Source organism: Equus asinus, chromosome 7 (assembly GCF_041296235.1).
Source record: "Equus asinus isolate D_3611 breed Donkey chromosome 7, EquAss-T2T_v2, whole genome shotgun sequence".
Taxonomy (NCBI): domain Eukaryota; kingdom Metazoa; phylum Chordata; class Mammalia; order Perissodactyla; family Equidae; genus Equus; species Equus asinus.
Window position 1 is genome coordinate 65,180,432 of NC_091796.1, and position 20,881 is coordinate 65,201,312.

The 20,881-nt window shown below is 50.4% G+C and overlaps 1 protein-coding gene across 2 annotated transcripts; it reads right to left on the reverse strand.

The window, feature by feature from the left end:
- Positions 1 to 328: 328 nt before the first annotated feature.
- BMP4 (bone morphogenetic protein 4) lies at positions 329 to 7,369 on the reverse strand. Of its 2 annotated transcripts, XM_044773611.2 has the most exons (4): positions 7,228 to 7,369; positions 3,878 to 4,002; positions 2,416 to 2,742; positions 331 to 1,468 (listed from the first exon to the last, which is right to left on the reverse strand). In XM_044773611.2, exons 1-4 carry the CDS (start codon positions 7,287 to 7,289, stop codon positions 612 to 614), a joined length of 1,371 nt encoding a protein of 456 aa, XP_044629546.1. In that variant the 5' UTR covers positions 7,290 to 7,369; the 3' UTR covers positions 331 to 611. The 2 variants fall into 2 exon arrangements, with proteins under 2 accessions (XP_014720199.1, XP_044629546.1); XM_014864713.3 differs by lacking the exon at positions 7,228 to 7,369 and having other exon boundaries at positions 329 to 1,468; positions 2,416 to 2,795; positions 3,878 to 4,008.
- Positions 7,370 to 20,881: the final 13,512 nt, after the last annotated feature.

Sequence of the window (20,881 nt, forward strand, 5' to 3'; positions counted from 1 at the left end):
AAAACAGAAGATGTACAAGGAGCCCCAACCTGAGTCTTTAATCTGTCCTACTTCTTTCACCTCACTGTTTCTCCAAGGCATGCGCCATCCAGATGGGGGAGGGCCCTGCATCCTCGTTAACACTAAATAGAAATGGAAAACACTTCATCCTGGCAATTATCATCTTTCTACCATCAGTTTACTTCCTGTGCCTCCAACTTAATCACCTCCAGTTACCACCCTCTGACTTCTGTCCTGCCCCCAGCCCCACCTCAACAGGAAAAAAATCACATTCCAAAGAGATGGGGCAGAAGGAATAGAGAAAAGATTAAAGAGAAAGAGAACATCATTTACCTTTAAAATAATGACTCATTTTATTTTTTCTTTTAATACGTAGTTATAAATATATTTTGTCAAAATATATGATCAATATGGTCAAAACATTTGCACGTAAAGTCATAAATAAGGTCAAGGTGAATGTTTAGGTTTTTTTTCCTTTTTTTTTTTTTTTTAAGATAAAAGTCCAGCTGTAAGGAAGCAGTCTGTGTGTTGTGTGGGTGAGTGGCTGGGAGTGTGTGAGAGTGTGTGTGTGTGTGTGTGTGTGTGTGTGTGTCCCCAAGGCCTGCCTGTTCTCAGCGGCACCCGCATCCCTCTACTACCATCTCCTGATAATTTTTCAGCACTACCTTGTCATACTCATCCAGGTACAGCATGGAGATGGCGCTCAGTTCAGTGGGAACACAACAGGCTTTGGGAATACTGGAATTGACAGAGTTGACCAGGGTCTGCACAATGGCGTGGTTGGTTGAGTTGAGGTGGTCAGCTAGTGGAAAGGGGCAGTCCCCATGGCAGTAGAAGGCCTGGTAGCCCGGCGGGGCCACAATCCAGTCGTTCCAGCCCACGTCGCTGAAGTCCACATAAAGCGAGTGGCGCCGACAGTTCTTAGTCTTCTTCCGGGCCCGCTGTGGGTGATGCTTGGGGCTACGCTTGGCCCTCCGGCGTCGGGTCAAGGCATGTCCCCGGCCATCATGGCCAAAGGTGACCAGGAGGGGCCGGAGCTGGGCCCAATCCCCACTCCCTTGAGGTAACGATCGGCTAATCCTGACATGCTGGCCCTGGTGGGTCCGTGTCTGATGGAGGTGAGTCACCTCGATGGCCAGCCCATAGTTTGGCTGCTTCTCCCGGGTCCAGCGAAGGACCGCAGGGCTCACATCAAAAGTTTCCCACCGCGTCACATTGTGGTGGACCAGTCTTGTGTCCAGTAGTCGTGTGATGAGATGCCCAGGCACCACTTCTGCTGGGGGCTTCATAACTTCATAAACGTTTATTCGATGAAAGCCCTGCTCCCAGTCAGGGCCCTGGTCCACCTGCTCCCGGAAGAGTCGAAGCTCTGCGGACGAGATCACCTCGTTCTCTGGGATGCTGCTGAGGTTAAAGAGGAAACGAAAAGCAGAGTTTTCGCTGGTCCCTGGGATGCTCTCCAGATGTTCTGGGCACAGTTGGGGAGGAAAAGAAAAAAAAACACATGAACTTCTTTGACAGATTGAAAAGTCAAGAACTAGCTCAGAGTTGGGTGATAAGTGGTGAATTCTGCTTATATATGGTAGAAGCTTTTCTGGGGACATAAGCATACCTTTAATTTGAAGGAGCAGATACATGGGGCAGCTAGCTAACCAGCGAGACTCAGCTAGCCTTCCACAGGCACCAAAGACAGCATCTCCCAGTCTCCTTTGTATGTCTAATAATTTCCATGTGGTCAACTCCTTACTCCACTACCATCAGACTCCCTTTAAAGCCCTCTTGGCTTTGTGTACAGTTTTCTTTACAAGTGGTTGTAAAGAAAGAGAAGGGCCAACAGAGCAAAGGCAGGAGGAACACGCATATAGCCACCCTTGCCTCGTCTTCCACTTGTGAGTGTGTTGCTGACATTTCCCCAGATCTTGGAAACACAGAGCGTGCCTTGTTGATCATGTTACAGAGGGGAAAATAAATTCCAACACAGTAATGATGCTGGTGGATTAATAACTCAGATTTACTTTGGAAAAGAAACATCCGTTAGGAAACATTCAGATCAGATTACAAGGCCCCTATTGAATAAACCTGACAAACACACAGCTGTAATATTAAATTCAGTAGGTGCTTTGAAAAAAACAGACAGAAAACCTGGCAGAAAAGGCTTTGATATAGCAAAAACACACTGCTGGGGCTAGCCCACGTCTGAGTGGTGTCACTCCCCTTCCGCCGAACCCCTCCCCTCCGTCTCCAAAAAATAAATTCAGCCACAGCTCTGGAAATTCTTGGAGGTAGGCAGCCTGGTTCCCCAGCCTCCTGGATGTGCGGCTTTGATGTAACCTGACCTCCCTCCCCCAGGGCTTCCACCGCCCCACAGCCGGCCCTGCTGGCCCTCCCCCGCCCAGACTCTGGCCAGGGACTGACCTTCGTGGTGGAAACTCCTCACGGTGTTGGCCCGACTGGCGGGGCGCTCGGGGTACTCCAGGCCGACGCTGTGGATCTGCTCTTCCTCCTCCTCCTCCCCAGACTGCAGCCGGTAGAGATCCCGCATGTAATCTGGGACGACGGCGCTCTTGCTAGGCTGCGGGCGGCGGCGCAGCCCGAACATCTGCAGAAGTGTCGCCTCGAAGTCCCGCAGGAGCTCATGGCTCTGCCCTGAGCGGCGTCCCCCCGCGTGGCCCTGAATTTCGGCGACTTTTTTCTTCCCCGTCTCAGGTATCAAACTAGCATGGCTCGCGCCTCCTAGCAGGACTTGGCATAATAAAACGACCATCAGCATTCGGTTACCAGGAATCATGGTGTCTCTGGGGAGGGGGAGGAGGTAGAAGGTTAAAAAATAAATAAACACCAATAACTAGAGAGAAACAGAGATGTCTCTGCATATGCATACAGGGCCGGAGATGGGGGGTCAAGATGTAAAACAGGTCAGAAGGATCGTCTGTACCTTCTCCCTCACACACCCCCACCGCCACCAGCTGCAGCCATGCACGGCCTGAAAGTAGGAATTGCCCTGTAATTACTTGGTCTAACTTGTTTACAGTCAAATAACCCCAAATCAGATAGCCTCCATCCTGTTAATCTTTTTTTGTCCCAACTGCTATCTGAGCCATGATCTCAGCTTGGCTTCTTCAAGGATAAACAGTTAACATTGAGGGGGTAAAAAAAAAAAAAAAAAAGTGGGGGAGGGAGAATTAAAATGCCATCGCTCTCCACTTCAGACCTTCAGCCTCTCCCCCTCTTCCTCCACCCAACCCCTTTCTTCCTCTGCCCTCCGAGCCCAACTTCCACAACTTCCAGCTGGTTCAGGGCAGGAGGGAGGGAAAGGAGGGCAGGGGGAAGGCACTGGGCGGCCGGGTCCAGAGGCCAAGTCAGAGAACATGGGATGGCAGCTGACCGAGCGGCTTGACAGTTTATTTTACTGCGGCCGATGCGTTTGAAATGCCCAGCAAAAAGCATCTGATGGCGCCCGCTCGCTCACGCCCAAGGAAGGGGGGGATGTTTCCGGTAGCAACCTCTGTGAGTTTTGACAAGCAGCTGGGAACGCGCCACGGGGGCACTGGGGTCTCCCCAGTCAACTTAGGGCGGGGGGTGCGTAGCCCATAAGGTACAACCCCGGGCTGCAGGCCTTTCATCTCTTTACCCCCTCTCGCTCCCCTTTCTTGCAAGGCACCCGACCCGAGAGCGCGAGCGGGAGCAAGCAGCACTTTAAACAGAACCGGTACGCTCAGAGCTCCAGGCTGCCCCGCCGAGAAGAAAGCGACAGCGCTGCCAGAAAGCGGAGTGTGGACTTTGGAAGGAAGGTCCTATGGGAGGGACACAAGGCGAGCAGGGGTGGAGAGGGCAGAGCGAATTCCCGGGAGGGGGCAAGGAAGAGATGTCTACTCACTGACAGAAAACAAGGCATATAATAACAGTCCATGATTCTTGACAGCCAATCTTGAACAAACTTGCTGGAAAGGCTCAGAGGAGCTGCGGCAGTGCGTTGCTCTGGATGGCACTACAGAATGGCTCCTAAAATGAATATTTGAATATAATGAGACTCTGGCGCAGACTGGCTCTGTTTTTCTTCCAGCCCCTCCGGGTCACGTGCACGCAGAGGCCCCGCCCCGCGCACGGAGGAGCCGCCCTCCCCGCGGCCGCCGGCGAAAGGGCCCGCACGCCCTGCCCCCGCGCCCCGCCCCCCGGAGAGGCCGCCTCCGCGCCCACCGCCGAGCCTCCCGCGGCCCCGAGCCGCTCGGGGCGGCGCTCGGCCGAGCCTTCGGCTGGTCCCCGGGCGCCGCGCGCGGGGGAAGGCGGCCCGCGCCTCTGCCTGGGCATTCGGTGCGTCCGGCCGGGCCCTCGAGCCAGCAGCCTGAGGCCGGAGCGTGTGGGGCGCGCTGGAGGGGCTGCGCCTTCCAGCGTGAACCCGCTCCAGCGGGGCCGCGGGGAGGGGCGGCGGAGCCTCGGCCGCTCACAGCCTCCCCACCGAGGGGCGCTTAAAAAGGACAGCGCTGCGGGACACAGCCGCGCGCACCCCGCCGCTTCCTCCCCCGGGTCTCCGCCAGGGCTCCCAGCGACAGCCAGTCCCCTGGCGAACGCTCAGATGCACCAGGCAGCCGCTTCAGCTCCCAGCCAAGAGCTGGGGACCCTGACACGCGCGGGGCCAGACGGGGAGGTGATCAGCCAGGGATCGGTGTGGGAAAGTGAGGAGGGAGCGGCCGCCAGCCTCTTTTCTCCGACTCCATTACGGGGAGAAGCTCCGCGCCGCGTCCCCCCGGGTAAAGCAAATCCCCAAAGCGAGCGGCCGGCGGGGCCATTGGCGGCGGAGGGGCGGACGCCGGCGCTCACGGCTCCGGCCGGCTCGAAAGGAGGCGTCGCCGCGGAGAGGGCGCTTCACATGTTTCGGGTCTTAATGTCCCCGAGCTTTTACAACTCCCGACCCGGCGCAGAAAGGAAATCCCACCACGTTCCCAGGGGTCGAGAAAACCGTGAACAGCTTTCGGCCTGCGCTGGACCTCGGCGTCTGTGTCTCTCTCTCTCCAGCTTCTCTGATTTTTTAACCTCCCAGTCCTCCCCCTGCCACTTCCTTCCCCCCCTTCCTCCTTTGCACCAGCTGCAGAGTCGCAGCAAATATTTCCTCAAGAATCTCGCCAGCCCACAGCTCAAGGAATTACTAGGATGTCCTAACTCTAACCGAAGATGCTGCGCGCGTGGGTCGCTCAGCACGAGGGCCTTTTCGAAAACCTGCGCTGCGACCCTGCGTCAGCCCAGGCCCGCCCCGGGGTCCCGAGTCCCACGACTCCCGCTCGAAAGCCCACTGCGCCCGCCTCCCTTTCCTGAGGCTGTTCCCGGTTCCCGCCTTGGGTCTCTTCGGAGATTGAGAGCTCAGGTCTCCCGCCTCACTCCCCCCGACAAACTTGGTTGTCTTCTTGGGGGCACTCGAGGGACGTCTTTGAGGAATAGGAAAGAATCAAGCGCGCAGCCCTCCCGCCGCGGCTGTCCGGCGTCGCCCGACTCCACGGCCGGGCTGGGAGCCCGCGGGCGCCCCTGCACGACCGTCCGCGCCTGGCCCGAGCCGCGCCACTTGTGGAGCGGCTGTAGGTTTTCCCCCTCCTGCGCCACCGCTGGGGCTGACTGCGAAAGGGTTGGGGAGAGCAGAGTTTTTTTGAGACGCCTGGAACCCTAAAAAAGCCCCATGGATGGAGCTCCAGAAATGGGAAAAGCAGATGGAGAAGGGCCGGTCCCCGCGCCGAAGGGACGGTGGAAGGGGCGGGCGCCCGGGATCCGGGACCAGCCTCTGCTCCCAGGAATCTCCCCGGACGGCGGCGGGAGCGCGCGCCGCGCTGAAACCCAGGAGCTGGGGAGAGCCGGGTGTATTTCACTTTCGGATTCGGAAGGATTCATCGCTAATCACGTTTTTCTCCCCATTTTTTTTTTTAAGTTAAAAAAGATAAAAGCCGAAAAGAACTTTCATCTCCAGAAGTTTTTCTTGGGGGACGGGGATGCAACTCGTGGCGACTGTCCTTTACTTCCCTGCCCGAGTCTTCTCCCAACGCCGACATTTGTTCAGAGGTAGCCTCAGTTTACCAAGTCTATGTCTTTTGGGGTTTTAACGGCTCACAACATCTTCAGCCCACAAACCGCGACTCTCACCACCTAAGCGGTGCCCAAGAGACCTGCGAGGTCGCGGGCCCAGCTCCCACGGGGAGGGGCCTGCAGCGACCCGGGAATCCCAGGACCCTGTCCCGTTGGCTCCGGGCCGGGAGGGCCAGTAAGAGCCGCGCGTCCGCCGTGCTTCTCGCCACCAACTCCCCATAGGACACGACACTGCAGGAAAACGCTCCCTGGAGTGCCTGGCACCATGACCATCGTCCCTACAGACCCCACAGCGTGAAATGATGGAGGAGAGGCTCCTTGGATGCTGCAAGTCTACGAAAATAGCTCGTGGAAGAGGCGTGTGTGCTGCGGCAGTTCGCTAGCTCTCCCGGGGACGCCTGCCGGCTGGGGACCGGGTCTGGTGACGTCCCCCTCTACGCAGCCCCTCCGGCGGCGCACAAGCTCCGGAGGCAGCTGACCTGCGCTCCCCACCGCAGAACCAGCCCGCGTTAGTGGTTTTCTCTCCACCTCGCCACCCTCAGCTCCCTTTCGCTCTCCGGACCTCAGAGCCAACACTCTCATTTCTCTCCCGGCCCTTCCTGTCCCGGGATGGCAAAGGCCAGTCCACCAGCAGCGTGTAAGGCTCAAGACCCCGCAGTCTTCCCCAAGGACCCCCAACTAAAGGCTTCTCTTCTCTCCTCTCCTGCCCCGAACCGACCAAAGGGGGAAATCGCCCGGGCTGCCGGACGGAGAAAGTGGCCTGGGTACAGGCAGTGGCAGATATGGAAGTGCCTTTCAGCGCCAGCATCCCTACCTCTAGCACCACCGTTGGAGAAAAAAAAAAATAGGCCACCTTGTGCTACAGCCACAGCCTGAGACCCCTGCTTCTCCACCCGAGGATGCGCCACGGACCCCTCTGCCCGGCGCCCCTCGCCACCTCGCCTTGCTCACCATAGGTCCCTGCAGTAGCGGGCTCGCCAGCAGCTGCTCCTGGGGACCTCTGAACGGCTGCAGTGAACCTGGGCGAGGGCCGAGGACTGGGGCGCTGCAGGCTCAAGACGGCGCGGACGCGAATCCCATCAGGGAAAGAAGCGAGATACTCAGCTCGGAGCAGCGGCGGCGTCTCAGGCCCCCGTCCCTCGGCTCCGATGCCAAACTCACCTAGCTTCCGGACCGGGCTCCGCTCTCCGTCCCTCCCTCCCTCCTCCTCTGCCCTCTTGCATCTTCTCCTTCCTCCTCTTTCCCTCTCTCTCTCTTTCTTTCTTTCCTTCCTCCTCCTCTTCCCCAGCAGCCCCTCCTTTCTTCCCTCCTCCCTAGCTCGCCTCCCTTTCTGGGATGGGAGCCCCGCCCACATCCTCCCATCCAGCCGCCGGGCCTCGCCTCGCAGGCCTGGGTCCCGGAAGCCCCAGCAGCGCCGGAGTCCGCGGCTGCCGCAGGGGCTGGGCCGCCGCTGCCTTCGGCTGGGGAGGCAGCTGGGGCTCACCTGGGGACCGCGTGCAGAGGTACCAGAGAGCATGCACCGACTAGTCCCCGTATCTTCCAAAAGTACCCATGGGAGTCTGGGCTTCCCTGAGTTTAGAGTAACTGCTACCCAAACTGATGATTAAAACACTGAGTAATCATCATTTACTCCGAGTAATTAGAGATAATGAAACACCTCTAAAATCAGGTTATGGAGAAGGGAGCTGTTGGATTGGTTTAAAGGGTGGCCTTCCATAAACTGTTAAAGGATTTCCAAACGTTGTGAAACAGGCTGTGCGCAGAGCTATGTGTCCAAAAGAGGTACTTCTTCCGCTATTAAAAGGTGACTTTCCTTCCAAAACACCTTTTTTTTTTTTGAGGAAGATTAGCCCTGAGCTAACATCCACCACCAACCCTCCTCTTTTTGCTGAGGAAGACTGGCCCTGAGCTAACATCCCTACCCATCTTCCTCTACTTTATACGTGGGACGTCTGCTACAGCAGGGCTTGATGAGCGGTGGTTGGTCCTCGCCTGGGGTCGCACCAGCGAACTGGGCATCAAAGTGGAGAACAGGAACCCAGCCGCTGGGACACCAGCAGCCCCCAAAACATTTTATTTAATGCTTCTTGTGGAAAGCCTTGGCAACGACCATCAGAAGGCCTCAATAAACAGTCTAGTTCCCGCCCCCCAGGCCTAACCCTTTTGAGAACAGAGGTGGCTTGGAGACAGGCTAGGGCCATGTTTTTACAGTTAGAAAAGACTTCTAACTCAGAAGCCCTCTTAAGAACTGCCAGGGCAGTCACATCTGTTGTTGCTCTTGTTGATTTTTGCTGTTGTTTGTTTGTGGTGCACCTCCGAATCCTCAACCTCAGCAAACTGACCTTCTGAGGAGGTAACCACAGAAGCAACAACTTTTGGGCCACTGGAAGACAAGAAAAGATATCCTTTGTTCTGGGTTGTTTTTTTTTGTTGGTGGGGAAGATTGGCCCTGAACTAACATCTGCACCAGCCTCCCTCTGCCTTGTACATGGGACACTGCCACAGCATGGTCCAGTGAGCAGTGTGTGTCCACCAGGATCCGAACCTGCAAACCCCGGAGGCGCTGGAGAAGTGACTCACTTGACCTCAGCCACCGTGCCACTGGGCTGGCCTCCCTTTGGTCTGTTTTTAATGTAAGAAGGGGGATAAGGAGTTGGCCCTTGTCTACAAGCCAGTGCTAGTAACCCTATTAGCAGGGAGGTGGCATATGTGGCTTTGACGCCTTCCCACAGAGGAGCCAGTTTCAGAGTGCCTCTGACAGAGCAGCGAGGGGGACAGCGGCTCCTCTCTGCTTACAAACACAGAAGGGGAAGGAGGGCCAGATTAAAGAGACTGGCCCAGAGCCCCATGTCAATCCCATCCTCTGCTCTGGAGCCCAGAGCTAAGGCTGCTGCCATGGGCTGAGGGTCACAGGCCAGAGCCGGGGCAGCCAGGGGCCGGCTGCAGGAGGGAGCACTTCCTGTCCTGGCTCTCTTTCCCTGGCGGACATTACACTTCACTGCCTCAGCAAGGCATTTAGGTCTTGACTGAAACAGATAGTGGTCGAGGGTAGCTCGTCTATAAAAACTTTACGTTTACACACCTTCAGTATTTGGAAAACAGGAACTACTTCCTGTGTGGCAGGCAGACGACCAAGGGGGGACGCGCATGAGATCAGAGAAGCCACTGTGGCAGGCCAGGCCTCCTGCGGTCTTGGTCTTTCCACCAGGCCCGTGAGGGCTCTGAGCCCCAGAGTGAACCAGACAACGAAAGCAGCTGTGTGGCTCTGGCACATCCTGTCACTCCTGTGTCCTTCGTTCGGTGCTCTCAGCTGCAGAATGAAAGGGTTAGGCCCCCTTTCAGTTTGAAAATGATTTAATTTTTTAAATGGAATTTTATCTTCTTTCATTGTAAGTTACTCCTGGGCCCACTTCCTCTAAGAGCCTCTCGTTAAACAGGGCAGGGCAATGCCACCCCCTGAAAGGATGACTGACAGGATGCCCCCAACTTCCAGCGCAATCAAAAGGACATGAACTATTAATAATAACAGCGCAAAATTAAAACTCCGTTAGATAGTTACATGATGTCCATCGGGGGCAGTCAGCGTGGGTTAAATGGTCGCCGAGCCCCTAAATCAATCACTATTGTTTTAGACATTAACAAAATGTGTTCCTCAATATTTAAACTCGAAATCAACTGATACGTTGTGCTTAAAAGCAGGGCTTTATTTTATTTTATTTTAAGGCACCGGATAATAGTGTTTTTCCTTTCTTAAACACAAATGTTTTTGGATGGCAGATTTTATCTCTCTTTTTTTTTATTGGCACCTGAGCCAACATCTGTTGCCAATCTTCGTTTTTTCCTTCTCCCCAAAGCCCCCAGTACATAGTTGTATACTCTAGTTGTGAGTGCCTCTGGTTGTGCTGTGTGGGACGCCGCCTCAGCATGACTCGATGAGCAGGGCCATGTCCGTGCCCAGGATCTGAACCTGCAGAACCCCGGGCCACCGGAGCAAAGCGCATGAACTTAACCACTTGGCCATGGGTCCGGCCCCAGATATTATCTCATTAAGGCCCAGATAATAAAGTGACCCACAGCCCACCCATGAGTCTATGAAACTCACAGTCCAGGAGTGTCTGGTTAAGCCACCCGACATGCCTTGTTTACACCCTGAGATGAACCTTTAGATGTGTGGTGGGAGGACTCAGCTTCAGTGCTTTTGGGAAAGCTTTATTGCTAGCCCACATTTTAGATGGGTACAAACCATCTATTATCAACTCCCTCTACTCGCTCCTCTTTTCCTTTTCTTTCTTCTCTCTCATGACCAAGAACAACTCACTTCGCTGGTGACAGAGCAAAATCAGTCACAGCCCAGTGATCAGAGCCCGTGAGAGGAATCAGTTCAGTCTTTTCCCCATTTCAAGCTTACTTATGAATCTTGGTGTTTTCATAGAATGTAACACAGATGGACCAAATGAAACTGTACCCTTGACAGTTCTGCTGTCACAAGAGCCACTGTTGCTCCTCTGGGGTGCTGCTGAAGGAAGGGCCTTCGATTGTTGGCTTTTCCTGGAGAGCATCAAGAAACAATAGCGGAAAGCAAGCCCTTGGGACAGCCATTCTCAGGGTGTGTTCTGAGGACAGTCGGCTCCAGAACAAGGCTGGAGGGCTGACATGGTGCAGACCTCCTGGCCTTGCCTGCCTGAGATCTGGACCCAGAAATCTATATTTTTCCCAAGGTTCCCTCTCGATTCTGAGCATGCTAAAGCTTGAGAACTACTATTTTAAAAGTTATTTCACGTATATTTTCATGACTGATAGATACCACTAAAAGGCTGACACCTAGACATTATTGAACAGGCAAGGAAAATATTGGCTTGTGCTTCATAAACTGTTAAATATGGTAATTACGGTCTTACTATGCTTAGAACACACCAAATAGGTCTTTGCAAGTGAGAAGGTTTCTAATCCTACAGAGGGAGGAGCTCTTGCTTCTGGGTCTTCAGTGAACCATCACATCAGGTCTTTAAACCTTCTTTGCCAAATAAGTGCCTGTCGAAGCTGTGGAGGGGTACTTGGAAGGAATTTCCAGCATCATTGCTGACTTTAGAGAAGCAGTAAGATAGTTAAGTTGAAACAAAAATTACAACGGATTTCCAAAACTGGCCAAAGCCATTCATTTTTCTCTTATTAATATTTACCATTTGTTACATATTTACTGTCTGGCCCTTACAACAACCCTCATAAAATCCGTGTTCTACAGATGAGAATCTGAAATTTAGAGAGGTCGCTCTAAAGTCGTTCAGTCACATAGCTAGTAGGTGGCAGACCCAAAGTTCAGACCAGGTCAGTTTGTGTCCACCTCCACATGCCAGTGAGCTGGGCCTGCAGAGGGATGGAGCCCATGGCCACAGCTTCTGACTAAACAAGGCCCGCCCTGGAGACTTTCCCAAGGCCGAGGCACCAACTGCTGCTCCATCCTTGTGGCGTGCTGCTACAGAGGATTTGGGGGTATTTTCCCAGTTCTTAGAAGACAGAACAACATCAGGACCCAGAAGCTTATCTCCTCCTGATCTGATCACATAGCCCCCCTTAGGGTGACAATGTATGTGACTTTCCTGGGAAAAGGCTGTGATCTTGAGAAAGAAGCTGCTTGCCTCTGGTGGGCCCTGTTTTCTTCATTGTGAAATTCAAGCACTGACCAGTTTCCTCACAGATCTTTCTTAGGCCCAAGACCAAGAAGCAATAGCTCTAGTAGTTAAAATCATCATCAAATGGCTTAACTTCCAGAGTGTTAGTTTCCTCATTCATAATCCGAGAATAGCAATCTCTGTCTCGTAATGTTCTTATAAGCAGTAAATGAGTTAATGTAATAAAATGGCAGGCTCGTAAGTGCTCAATACGTATTAGCTATTATTATTACTCTTTGCTAAGATAATGATTCATGAACAAAGTAGGTGAGGAGCCACTCTGGTATTGAGTTTTATTTACAATTAGTGATAAACTTTTTAAAAGCAAGGGTTCTGTCTCACATTTACTTTGTAACCGTTGGTGCTGCACACATCTCAGGTGCTGATGGAACAGAGCCCTTGTATGTGCATCAGCACACGCTGAGTTAGCTTTCCTCAAGATTTGTCTATATAGAGCTGACCCGTGGACACATCTCTGCCAAGGTCACTAATAACTATCAAAGTGGACAGTCATCAACTACTGAGAGCAAGGAAATAACAGACTAGTTGACACATCGGAAGCATTTTCCAGCTCTGATTTTTCTGATCTCTAACACCTCTGACTTTTAACAATTTTCCTCCATGCTTCTTGCTAAAATGTAAACCCGTTTCTTTTACCCTGGTCTGGAGAAGACATTTAAACCTGCTTGCAAAGTGTACCTTCTCCAAACATTTGAGACTGTTGTCAATCTTTGATATGCCTCACTAAAAGCGAAATAATCCTGGATTCTATTTTCTCATGAATAAATTAAAATAAAGTGCAGTACTACTTCAGTTCCCTATGCCTCAAATGGTTTGTTATCTTGCTACTTTCTGGAATACAGTTCTTTTTTCTTTTCTTTTCTTTTTTTTTTTTTTTTTGAGGAAGATGAGCCCTGAGCTAACATCCACTGCCAATCCTCCTCTTTTTTTTTCCCCCTGAGGAAGACTGGCTCTGAGCTGACATCCGTGCCCATCTACCTCTACTTTATATGTGGGATGCCTGCCACAGCATGGCTTGACAGGTGGTGCATAAGTCCGCACCTGGGATCCAAACTGGCAAACCCCAGGCTGCCAAAGCAGAACATGTGAACTTAACTGCTGTGCCACCAGGCCAGCCCCCGGTTCTTTTTTCTTAATCCTTCAAAACAGACCACTGAAAGTGGACAGAGGGTCAGGCCTGGTGGCCTGATGGTTAAGTTCGGTGTGCTCCACTTCAGCGCCTGGGTTGGGTTCCTGGGCATGGACCTACACCACTTGTCTGTCAGTGGCCATGCTGTGGTGGCTCACATACAAAAAGAGGAAGATTGGCAACAGATACGAGCTTAGGGCAAATCTTCCTTCGCAAAAAAAAGAAGAAAGGAAGGAAGGAAGGAAGGGAGGAAGAGAGAAAATGGACAGAGTTCTAATCAAGACCCCAGACAGTTCAAATGGATTGAAAGGCTGCTTTTACATCTTGACATTTTAACATGTTAATGGGAGATGGGGCATGGATATTGAAACTCCTCCCTTTCTAAGGAGGGGTTATCACAAAGAGCATGGGTTGGCGCAGAGCGGAGGATATTTAGCTTCTCCCTGTTTCAGGCTTCCTCTCCTAACTAAGGGTCAACTGCATCCACCTGAGTCTACAGCAGGGCTGCTGTTTGGAAATAAATCATTATAGAATGTATCAAGAAGGTTAAAACCTTGGAATGTCTTTGTTCTCAGCACACACATCCTTCTCATTCTCTCTCTTTCTCTCCCTGTTGTGTGAACAGTATGACCTGGATAAAAAATGCAGTGTCACTACGGGATGAGTTTTGGAAACAGGAGCTGAGTCCTGCGTGGCCAGCGGGCTGTGTCAAATGAGTTGTGCTTTCCCAACTAGATGTCAACGGGGCGATACCATCTAACCTTCTCCCCTCAATTCATGCTAACAGCGTTCTAGTTTTTTTGCAAGGAAAGCTTTGTCCAAAGGGGTGTGTGATCTAAGTTTTTATTATATAAATAAAACTTGGATGTTTTTACAAATAGCCTAAATATTTTATGGTCCTTGAGGGGTGGAAAGAGTCTTTTTCATCAATGTTCTCTTCAAAAATAAATGTATTTTGGGGCCAGCCCAGGGGCACAGTGGTTAAGTTCGCACACTCTGCTTGGCAGCTGGGGTTGGCAGTTCAGATCTGGGCGTGGACCCACACACTGCTCATCAGCCAGGCTGTGGCTGCATCCCACATACAAAATAGAGGAAGACTGGAACAGATGTTGGCTCAGGGACAATCTTCCTCACCAAAAAGAAAGAGGTATATTATTTGTAACCCCCTCAGGGATTATGTATAGCTGTAATAAACACAAAAAAGCTTGTTGATGTTCACTTTGTGAAAATTTGCCAAGTTGTATACATGAGATTCGTGCACTTTTCTATTAGTGTTATATTTTAATAGAAGTTTACCAAAATATGCACTTGAAGTGATTTTTTTTAAGTTATTTTCTTTGACCATCATTTGAAGCCCACCAGCAAGAGACAGTGTCCCCCTAGTCACCTCAGGTAACCAAGGGCTTGAGCAAGGCAAGCAAGAGGCACAGACTGTAGTCTCCTGGTGGTCACAGTGCAGAAGGAAGAACCGACCTCTGGCTTCAGGGAATCCATTATAGGGCCTCGCAAAGAAGAGCAGTTGCACCAACCCAGGCCTGGCCTCTGGGGAGCAGAGCAGCCGAAGGTGGAGGGCCAGATGTCTGGCGCGCCTGCACTGTCCTCCAGCCAGGGGAGGACCGGAGGCGAAGCCAGAGGAGAAGCTCCGGGAGGCATCTGCGCTTTATGCTGAGCTCCCCTCACTCAGCTCTGGCTGTAGGCTCGGTCTGGGCATTGCAAAGCCACAGTCTCTGGGGAAAGAAGGCCAGGACACCAGATAGTATTTATTAGGACAGAAATGCACTACCCCCAAAAGAGAAGTAATGGCTTCCGATAAGGAAATAGGCTGCATCCCCGATTCTGGGAGCCCTGGGCCTGAGGGGTGGCTGGGGGCAGCTTGGTCATAGAGAAAATGGGACTCCGAAAGCGCGCCTCTCTGGATGCCTCGCCAAAGCCCAGTCCCAGTTCAGATGCCTAGAGACAGGTCTCAAGCGCACGTGGCCGGGGTGTGGTCCGTTGGGGCCTCGCGTCCTCAGGACTAGGCTCAGAGATCAGCAAACTCAAATTCAAGGAGTTAAGAGAAATGAAGACGGGATGTTGAGAGGCTGAGCTGCGAGTAAACAAAGCATGGGGGGAGAGCCGGCAGGAAAGGGGCCAGGCTGCGTGTGCAGAGCAGCGAGGACCCTCCCCGCCTGCCCTGCCTGCAGGGCGCGGGGACTGAGCGGCGGGACCCGGACCCTCCGAACCACGCTTGCCCTTCGCGACTGCAGACGCGCAGCAGGCCGGGGACACGAGCCTCGCCAGCCTGTGTCCCCCATTCCTCGCCAACCGGCAAGTGGGGACCTATTCCAGCTCCTCATCCCCTTGCCCTCTCTGGTCACACGGGGAGCTGGGCCTTCCCAGGGTCCCCTAAAGAAACGTGCGTCCCTGAGGCCCGAGGGCCAAGGGAGGAGGCTCTCGGGAGGCTGCGGCGCCCTGCCCTCGGGCACTCCTGGCGCGTCCCGGCGGCGACGCCCTAGCAGGCGGCCCAGGGTGTCTGCAGGGTGGGCGGAGGTCACCGGCCTCCCGGCGGCACAGCCTGGCCAGCGCGTTTCACGCGGCCGCGCTGCCTCCACCGCGCCGCCCGCCGGCCTCTGGCTCTCGTTATTTTTAGCTTGGTGGCTGCACCTTCCTGCCTGCGAGGGCTCGCCCCGCTCTCAGACTCGTTTTGCAGGATTTGTGCCCAGGTAGCTAATCTGACCCACACTTGAATAAACAGCGAGCACCCGGACAACCCAGGCAAGCCACCCGCACAGAATTCCCATCCAGCTGCCCAAGACGCTCCTGAGACTGCGAGAATTCCCACCTCTTTTTTTTTTTTTTTTTGGAAACTCTAGACCATTCCCGGAAAAGAAGGGAGGAAGTAAAGAAGGAAGGGAGGGAGGAAAAGGAAGGGGAAAGGGGGAGGAGCGAGGGGAGGAAGGAGGGAGAGAGGGAGAGAGGGAGAGAGGAAGGGAGGGAGGCGGGGAAGGGAGGAAGGGAGGAAGGAAGAAAGGAGAGAGAGATGAGAGGTCCTAACGTGGTTCCTGGGAGAATTTTGCTTCTGCTCCCTGCAGCCCCACCCCCACCCCCACCACACACAGGCACATACACCTTAGATATGTTGGGGCACAGAGTACAAGAGTCTCAATTATACTTGCAGAAAATTAAATTTCCATAGTATTTGTTAAGCTTGTCCATCTAGCTTCCTACCCCCTCCACTACCAGTTTCATCTTAAAACAGGTTGTCCAGGCTGCAGAGCCTGGTTTTTCCCATCAGGTAAGTTAAAGCGTGCGCTTCCCCAGGTGTCTGGGCTCCTGGGACCTGCTGTTTCTACTTGCCAAGCCCAGCAACGGCACCTGCCAGTTTATGCAGTTCTGAGGAGGTGAGATTTAAAAGGCCAGAAAGAGGAGGAGCAGGGACCTGGCATGGAGAAGGCCAGCAGGAGATATGAGATTGCTGGAAGGGGCTTCAGACAGTTTCTAGTGGGCTGGTGGATCATTACCAAACAACCTGGGGGGCCCTAAACTTCCCTCAAGCCAGTTAAAAAGGAAACATATTCAGTACAAAGAGATGGCAGGCTGGGTGTTGAAGTCTTTGCCTCAGAATTCTGATTTTCATTCCGAAAATCTTGTGTTCCTTCTTCACTCCCTCCACATTAAGGTGTCCACTACAGGGAACAGGCAAATACGTCCTCAGTTTGCACCAAAATGTTCTGTGCCACTTCTGCATCCGACTAGTTCTTTAGCTAGAACCTGAGGAGTTTGGATGGTCTGGTTTTATTTCCAAACTTAAGATAGAATCCAGAATAAAAAAGGGTGGGGGGAGAAACTGAGGGCTGAAAAACTAAAGGCCTTAGGGGAGTATAAAAGTGAGTGCTGGTTTCTTTGTTGCATTTCAATGAGATGTTAATCTCTTTAAATTCGAGATTCTTAAACCTACTCTATGGCCTCATTTAGGGTCTCTTGATGGATTTTAGGGGATCTATGAACTGCAAAATTTATGCAGACAATTTTGGGGGTAAGTGTGAAAGTGCACAGAGTGGGGCATAATTTTATCAAATTTTCAGAGATTTGGGACCCAGGAAAGGTTAAAAACCTCTAGCATCTGGTGCACGCGGTAAATCTTTCTCACTGGGATAAGGTTTCCAAGTTGCACACACACAAACCTTGGTTAGTGGTCCATGGCTTTCACACCCAAGAGCAAAGTGTTCCTGACTCTTAGCTGAGACAACAGAAATGTCTCTCTGTTTAGAGCCAAAACACACAGGGGAAAGGACCCTGGCAGAAGCAGAAAGGACCCAGAACCCAGGCCCCTGCTCTGCCCCATATTAGCTGTACCCACCACCTAAGATTCTTGAGATTCTTAATTTATAAATCAGATGCTGGAGTATATGCGAAACGAATTTACAAATCGCAAAACATGTGGCTAGTGGCATTTATGAAAATAAATGCTGATGGGTTGCCACATGCTAGTTATAATTAAACAACTACGGAAATAATTATAATTATGTGAATATTTGCATATTTTCTTCAGCCATATACTTAAAAGGAAAATGAACACAGTTTGGATTGCTGACCAATGTTAGGCATGTCCATGTTTCATTATCTCATTTAATCATTGAAACAACCTATGGCTTATATACATAGTTTATATACCTCCTCTTCCCCCCTTTTTGTTTACATTTGAAGAAAGAGAGGCAGAGAGGTTAAGTGAACGGCCCACAGCCACTCAGCTAACAAACACCAGATTTCACTTCCTGAGAAGGGCCCTGCTTTAAAGAGGGGATATTAGAAAAAGAGCAAGTTATGTTCATATTTAGGTAAATTTAATTCCTATGGCACTTGTGTATTCTGTGCAAAAGTAGAAGAGTTTGAAATAGAGCAGCCACGTTTGGGATGCTCAGTTTTCTCAACTTCATATACCCTTTTCTGGAAAATTGTCTTTAACCCATTCACTTGTTCCACAATTCAGGTTCACAAGCATCTTAACAGAAATTTATACACATAATTCCTTATTAGCGGCATCTATGTTTCAACTAATTAGGCAGCCTTAGAAGGGAAAGAACACCTCTGCCCTCCACTCTGGCAACCCCTTCCATAACCCACTGTAGGAAGAACTATGATCCTTGGCCGCTAACAGATGGCAAAACTGAGATCCCCCACCCCAATGGTTAAATATGTCACCCAAGGTGAGTTAGCAAAAACTTAGCTCTTTTTTTGTCTATACAACCAAATCATGGAGCTGATGAAGACAAAACAGATTTATTTTGCTGTTTCCTGCATTTCAGGTACAATAAAGGAATGACCACAAGCTCGGGGCCACTTTCTTTTAAATGCTTTCTCATGCCTTTAGCCTTGGTCTATGGGTTTGTTCAATAGATAGTTCTCCTATTTTCTTTCTCTTTAGCATAAAGTCCATAATACCAAACCCTACACTCCATAGTTTGGGGAAGCTCCAGAGAGCAGGCAGACATCTGTTCTTGATCTTTAATTATGTTGTAATTATGGCTTGAGAACCAGGATCACAGAAAATGAGTTGCTGGAGGGCAAAGCCCAAAAGCAAAAGCAAAAAAGTATGGGTCACAGTAGGCACTGTGCTCCAAAAAATTAGGAATGATGGTATGTTTCTGTACGGGACTCAGATTGCTGGGCTGGAGTAATAGATGAAAACATCTTCTCAGTAACATTTTGACTTAAACGAGGGGGAATTGATGAAATGATTTCTAAAAGTGCAGTGGTCAGTGTGGTGTGATTTTTAAAAAATAGCCTTGAAGTCAGATAGCCTGGTTTTAGGTATAGCTAAACCTGTGTATGAACTTGGATATGTAACTTTATTCCTGGGGGCTGCCATTTCTTCATGAGTTATATGGGCTATATGATCTCTAAACTTTAGATGTCAACAAGTTTTTCTGTAAATGACCAGATAGCACATATTTTAGGCTTTGTGAGCCACATGCTGCCTCTGTCATAATTCCTTCTTCCTCTCCTTTCCCCTCCTCCCCCTCTCTTGCTCCCACCTCCTCCCACTTTTTTTTTTATTGAGGTTAACATTGGTTTATAACGTTATATAAATTTCAGGTGTACATTATTATATTTCAATTTCTGTGTAGATTACATCATGTTCACCACCCAAAGACTAATTACAATCCATCACCATACACATATGCCCAGTCACTTCTTTCACCCACTTCCATCCCCACTTCCCCTCTGGTAACCACCAATCTAATCTCTGTATCTATTTGTTTGTTTGTGGTAGTTGTTGTTCTTATCATCTATTTACAAGTGAGATCATACGGTATTTGACTTTCTCCCTCTGACTTATTTCACTTAGCATAATACCCTCAACATCCATCCATGTTGTCAAAAATGGCAAGATTTCATCTTTTTCATGGCTGAATAGTATTCCAATGTGCATATACACCACATCTTTATCCATTCATCCCTTAATGGGCACCTAGGTTACTTCTAAGTCTTGGCTATTGTGAATAAGGCTGTGATGAACGTAGGGGTGCATATGTCTCTACGTCTTTGTGTTTTCATGATCTTTGGATAAATACCCAGCAGTAGGGTAGCTGGATCATATGATAGTTCTATTCTTAATTTTTTGAGGAATCTCCCTACTGTTTTCCATAGTGGCTCTACCAGTTTACACTCCCACCAGCAGTATATGAGGGTTCCCTTCTCTCCACATCCTCTCCAACGCTTGTTATGTCTTGTTAATTATAGCCATTCTGACAGGCATGAGGTGGTATCTCACTGTAGTTTTGATTTGCATTTCCCTAATAATCAGTGATGTTGAGCATCTTTTCATATGCCTGTTGGCCATCTGTATATCTTCTTTGGAAAAATGTCTGTTCAGATCTTTTGCCCGTTTTTAAATTGGGTTGTTAGTTTGCTGTTGTTGAGATATATGAGTTCTTTATATATTTTGGATATTAACCCCTTAACAGATATATGGTTTGCAAATAACTTCTTCCAATTTTTAGGTTGTCTTTTCATCTTGTTGATGGTTTCCTTTGCTGTGCAGAAGCTTTTTAGTTTGATGTAGTCCCATTTGCTTATTTTGTCTTTTGTTGCCTTGCCTGGTCAGATATGGCACTTGAAAATATGCTGCTAAGGCCAATGTCAAAGAGCGTACTGCCTATGTTTTCCTCTACAAGTTTCATGGTTTCAGGTCTTACATTCTAGTCTTTAATCCATTTTGAGTTGATTTTTGTGCATGGTGTAAGATAACGGTCTACTTTCATTCTTTTTCATGTGGCTGTCCAGTTTTCCCAACACCATTTATTGAAGAGACTCTCCTTTCTCCATCGTATGCTCTTGGCTCCCTTGTCAAAGATTAGCTGTCCCTCCTCCCACTTCTACAGCTGTTTACAGATGCACAAACCATTTGTATTAGTTTGTCATGGCTGCTGTAACAAAATACCACATACCGTGTGGCAAAACGACATAAATTTATTGTCTCGCAGTTCTGGAGGCCAGGAGTTGGAGACCAAGGTGTCAGCAGGGTTGGTTCCTTTTGAGGGCTGTGAGGGAGAAGCTGTCCTGTACCTTTCTCCAGCAGGAACAAGCTTCTGCTGGTTTGCCAGCAAACTTCGGCATTCCTTGGCTTGTTGAGGCTTCACCCTGATCTCTGCCTTCATCTTGCCATGGCGTGCTCCCTGTATGTCTGTGTCCAAATTTCTCATTTTTGTAAGGACACCAGTCATATTGGGTTAGGAGTCCATCCTACTCCAGTATGACCCCATCCTAATTAATTACATCTATTTTCAAATAAGGTCATATTCTGCGTTACTGGGGCTGAAGACTTCAATATATGAATTTCGAGGGGACACAATTCAGCTCATGAGACCATTCTTAGCTTGTAGACCATACAAAACAGGTTGTGGGCAATAGTTTGCTGATCCCTTTAATAAGGCCCCTGTTTATTCTAAAATCCTATAATTTTTCTGTTCTCTATGACTTTAAATTGTCTCCTATGATATTTATTCATTTAACA

Coding starts and splice junctions, on each gene's coding strand:
- BMP4 (XM_044773611.2), bottom strand. CDS start 7,289: ATGCAAGAGGGCAGAGGAGGAGGGAGGGAGGGACGGAGAGCGGAGCCC. Junction 4,003..7,227: donor GAGCCCGGTCCGGAAGCTAG/GTGAGTTTGGCA, acceptor TATTCATTTTAG/GAGCCATTCTGTAGTGCCAT. Junction 2,743..3,877: donor ATATGCCTTGTTTTCTGTCA/GTGAGTAGACAT, acceptor TATTATGCCAAG/TCCTGCTAGGAGGCGCGAGC.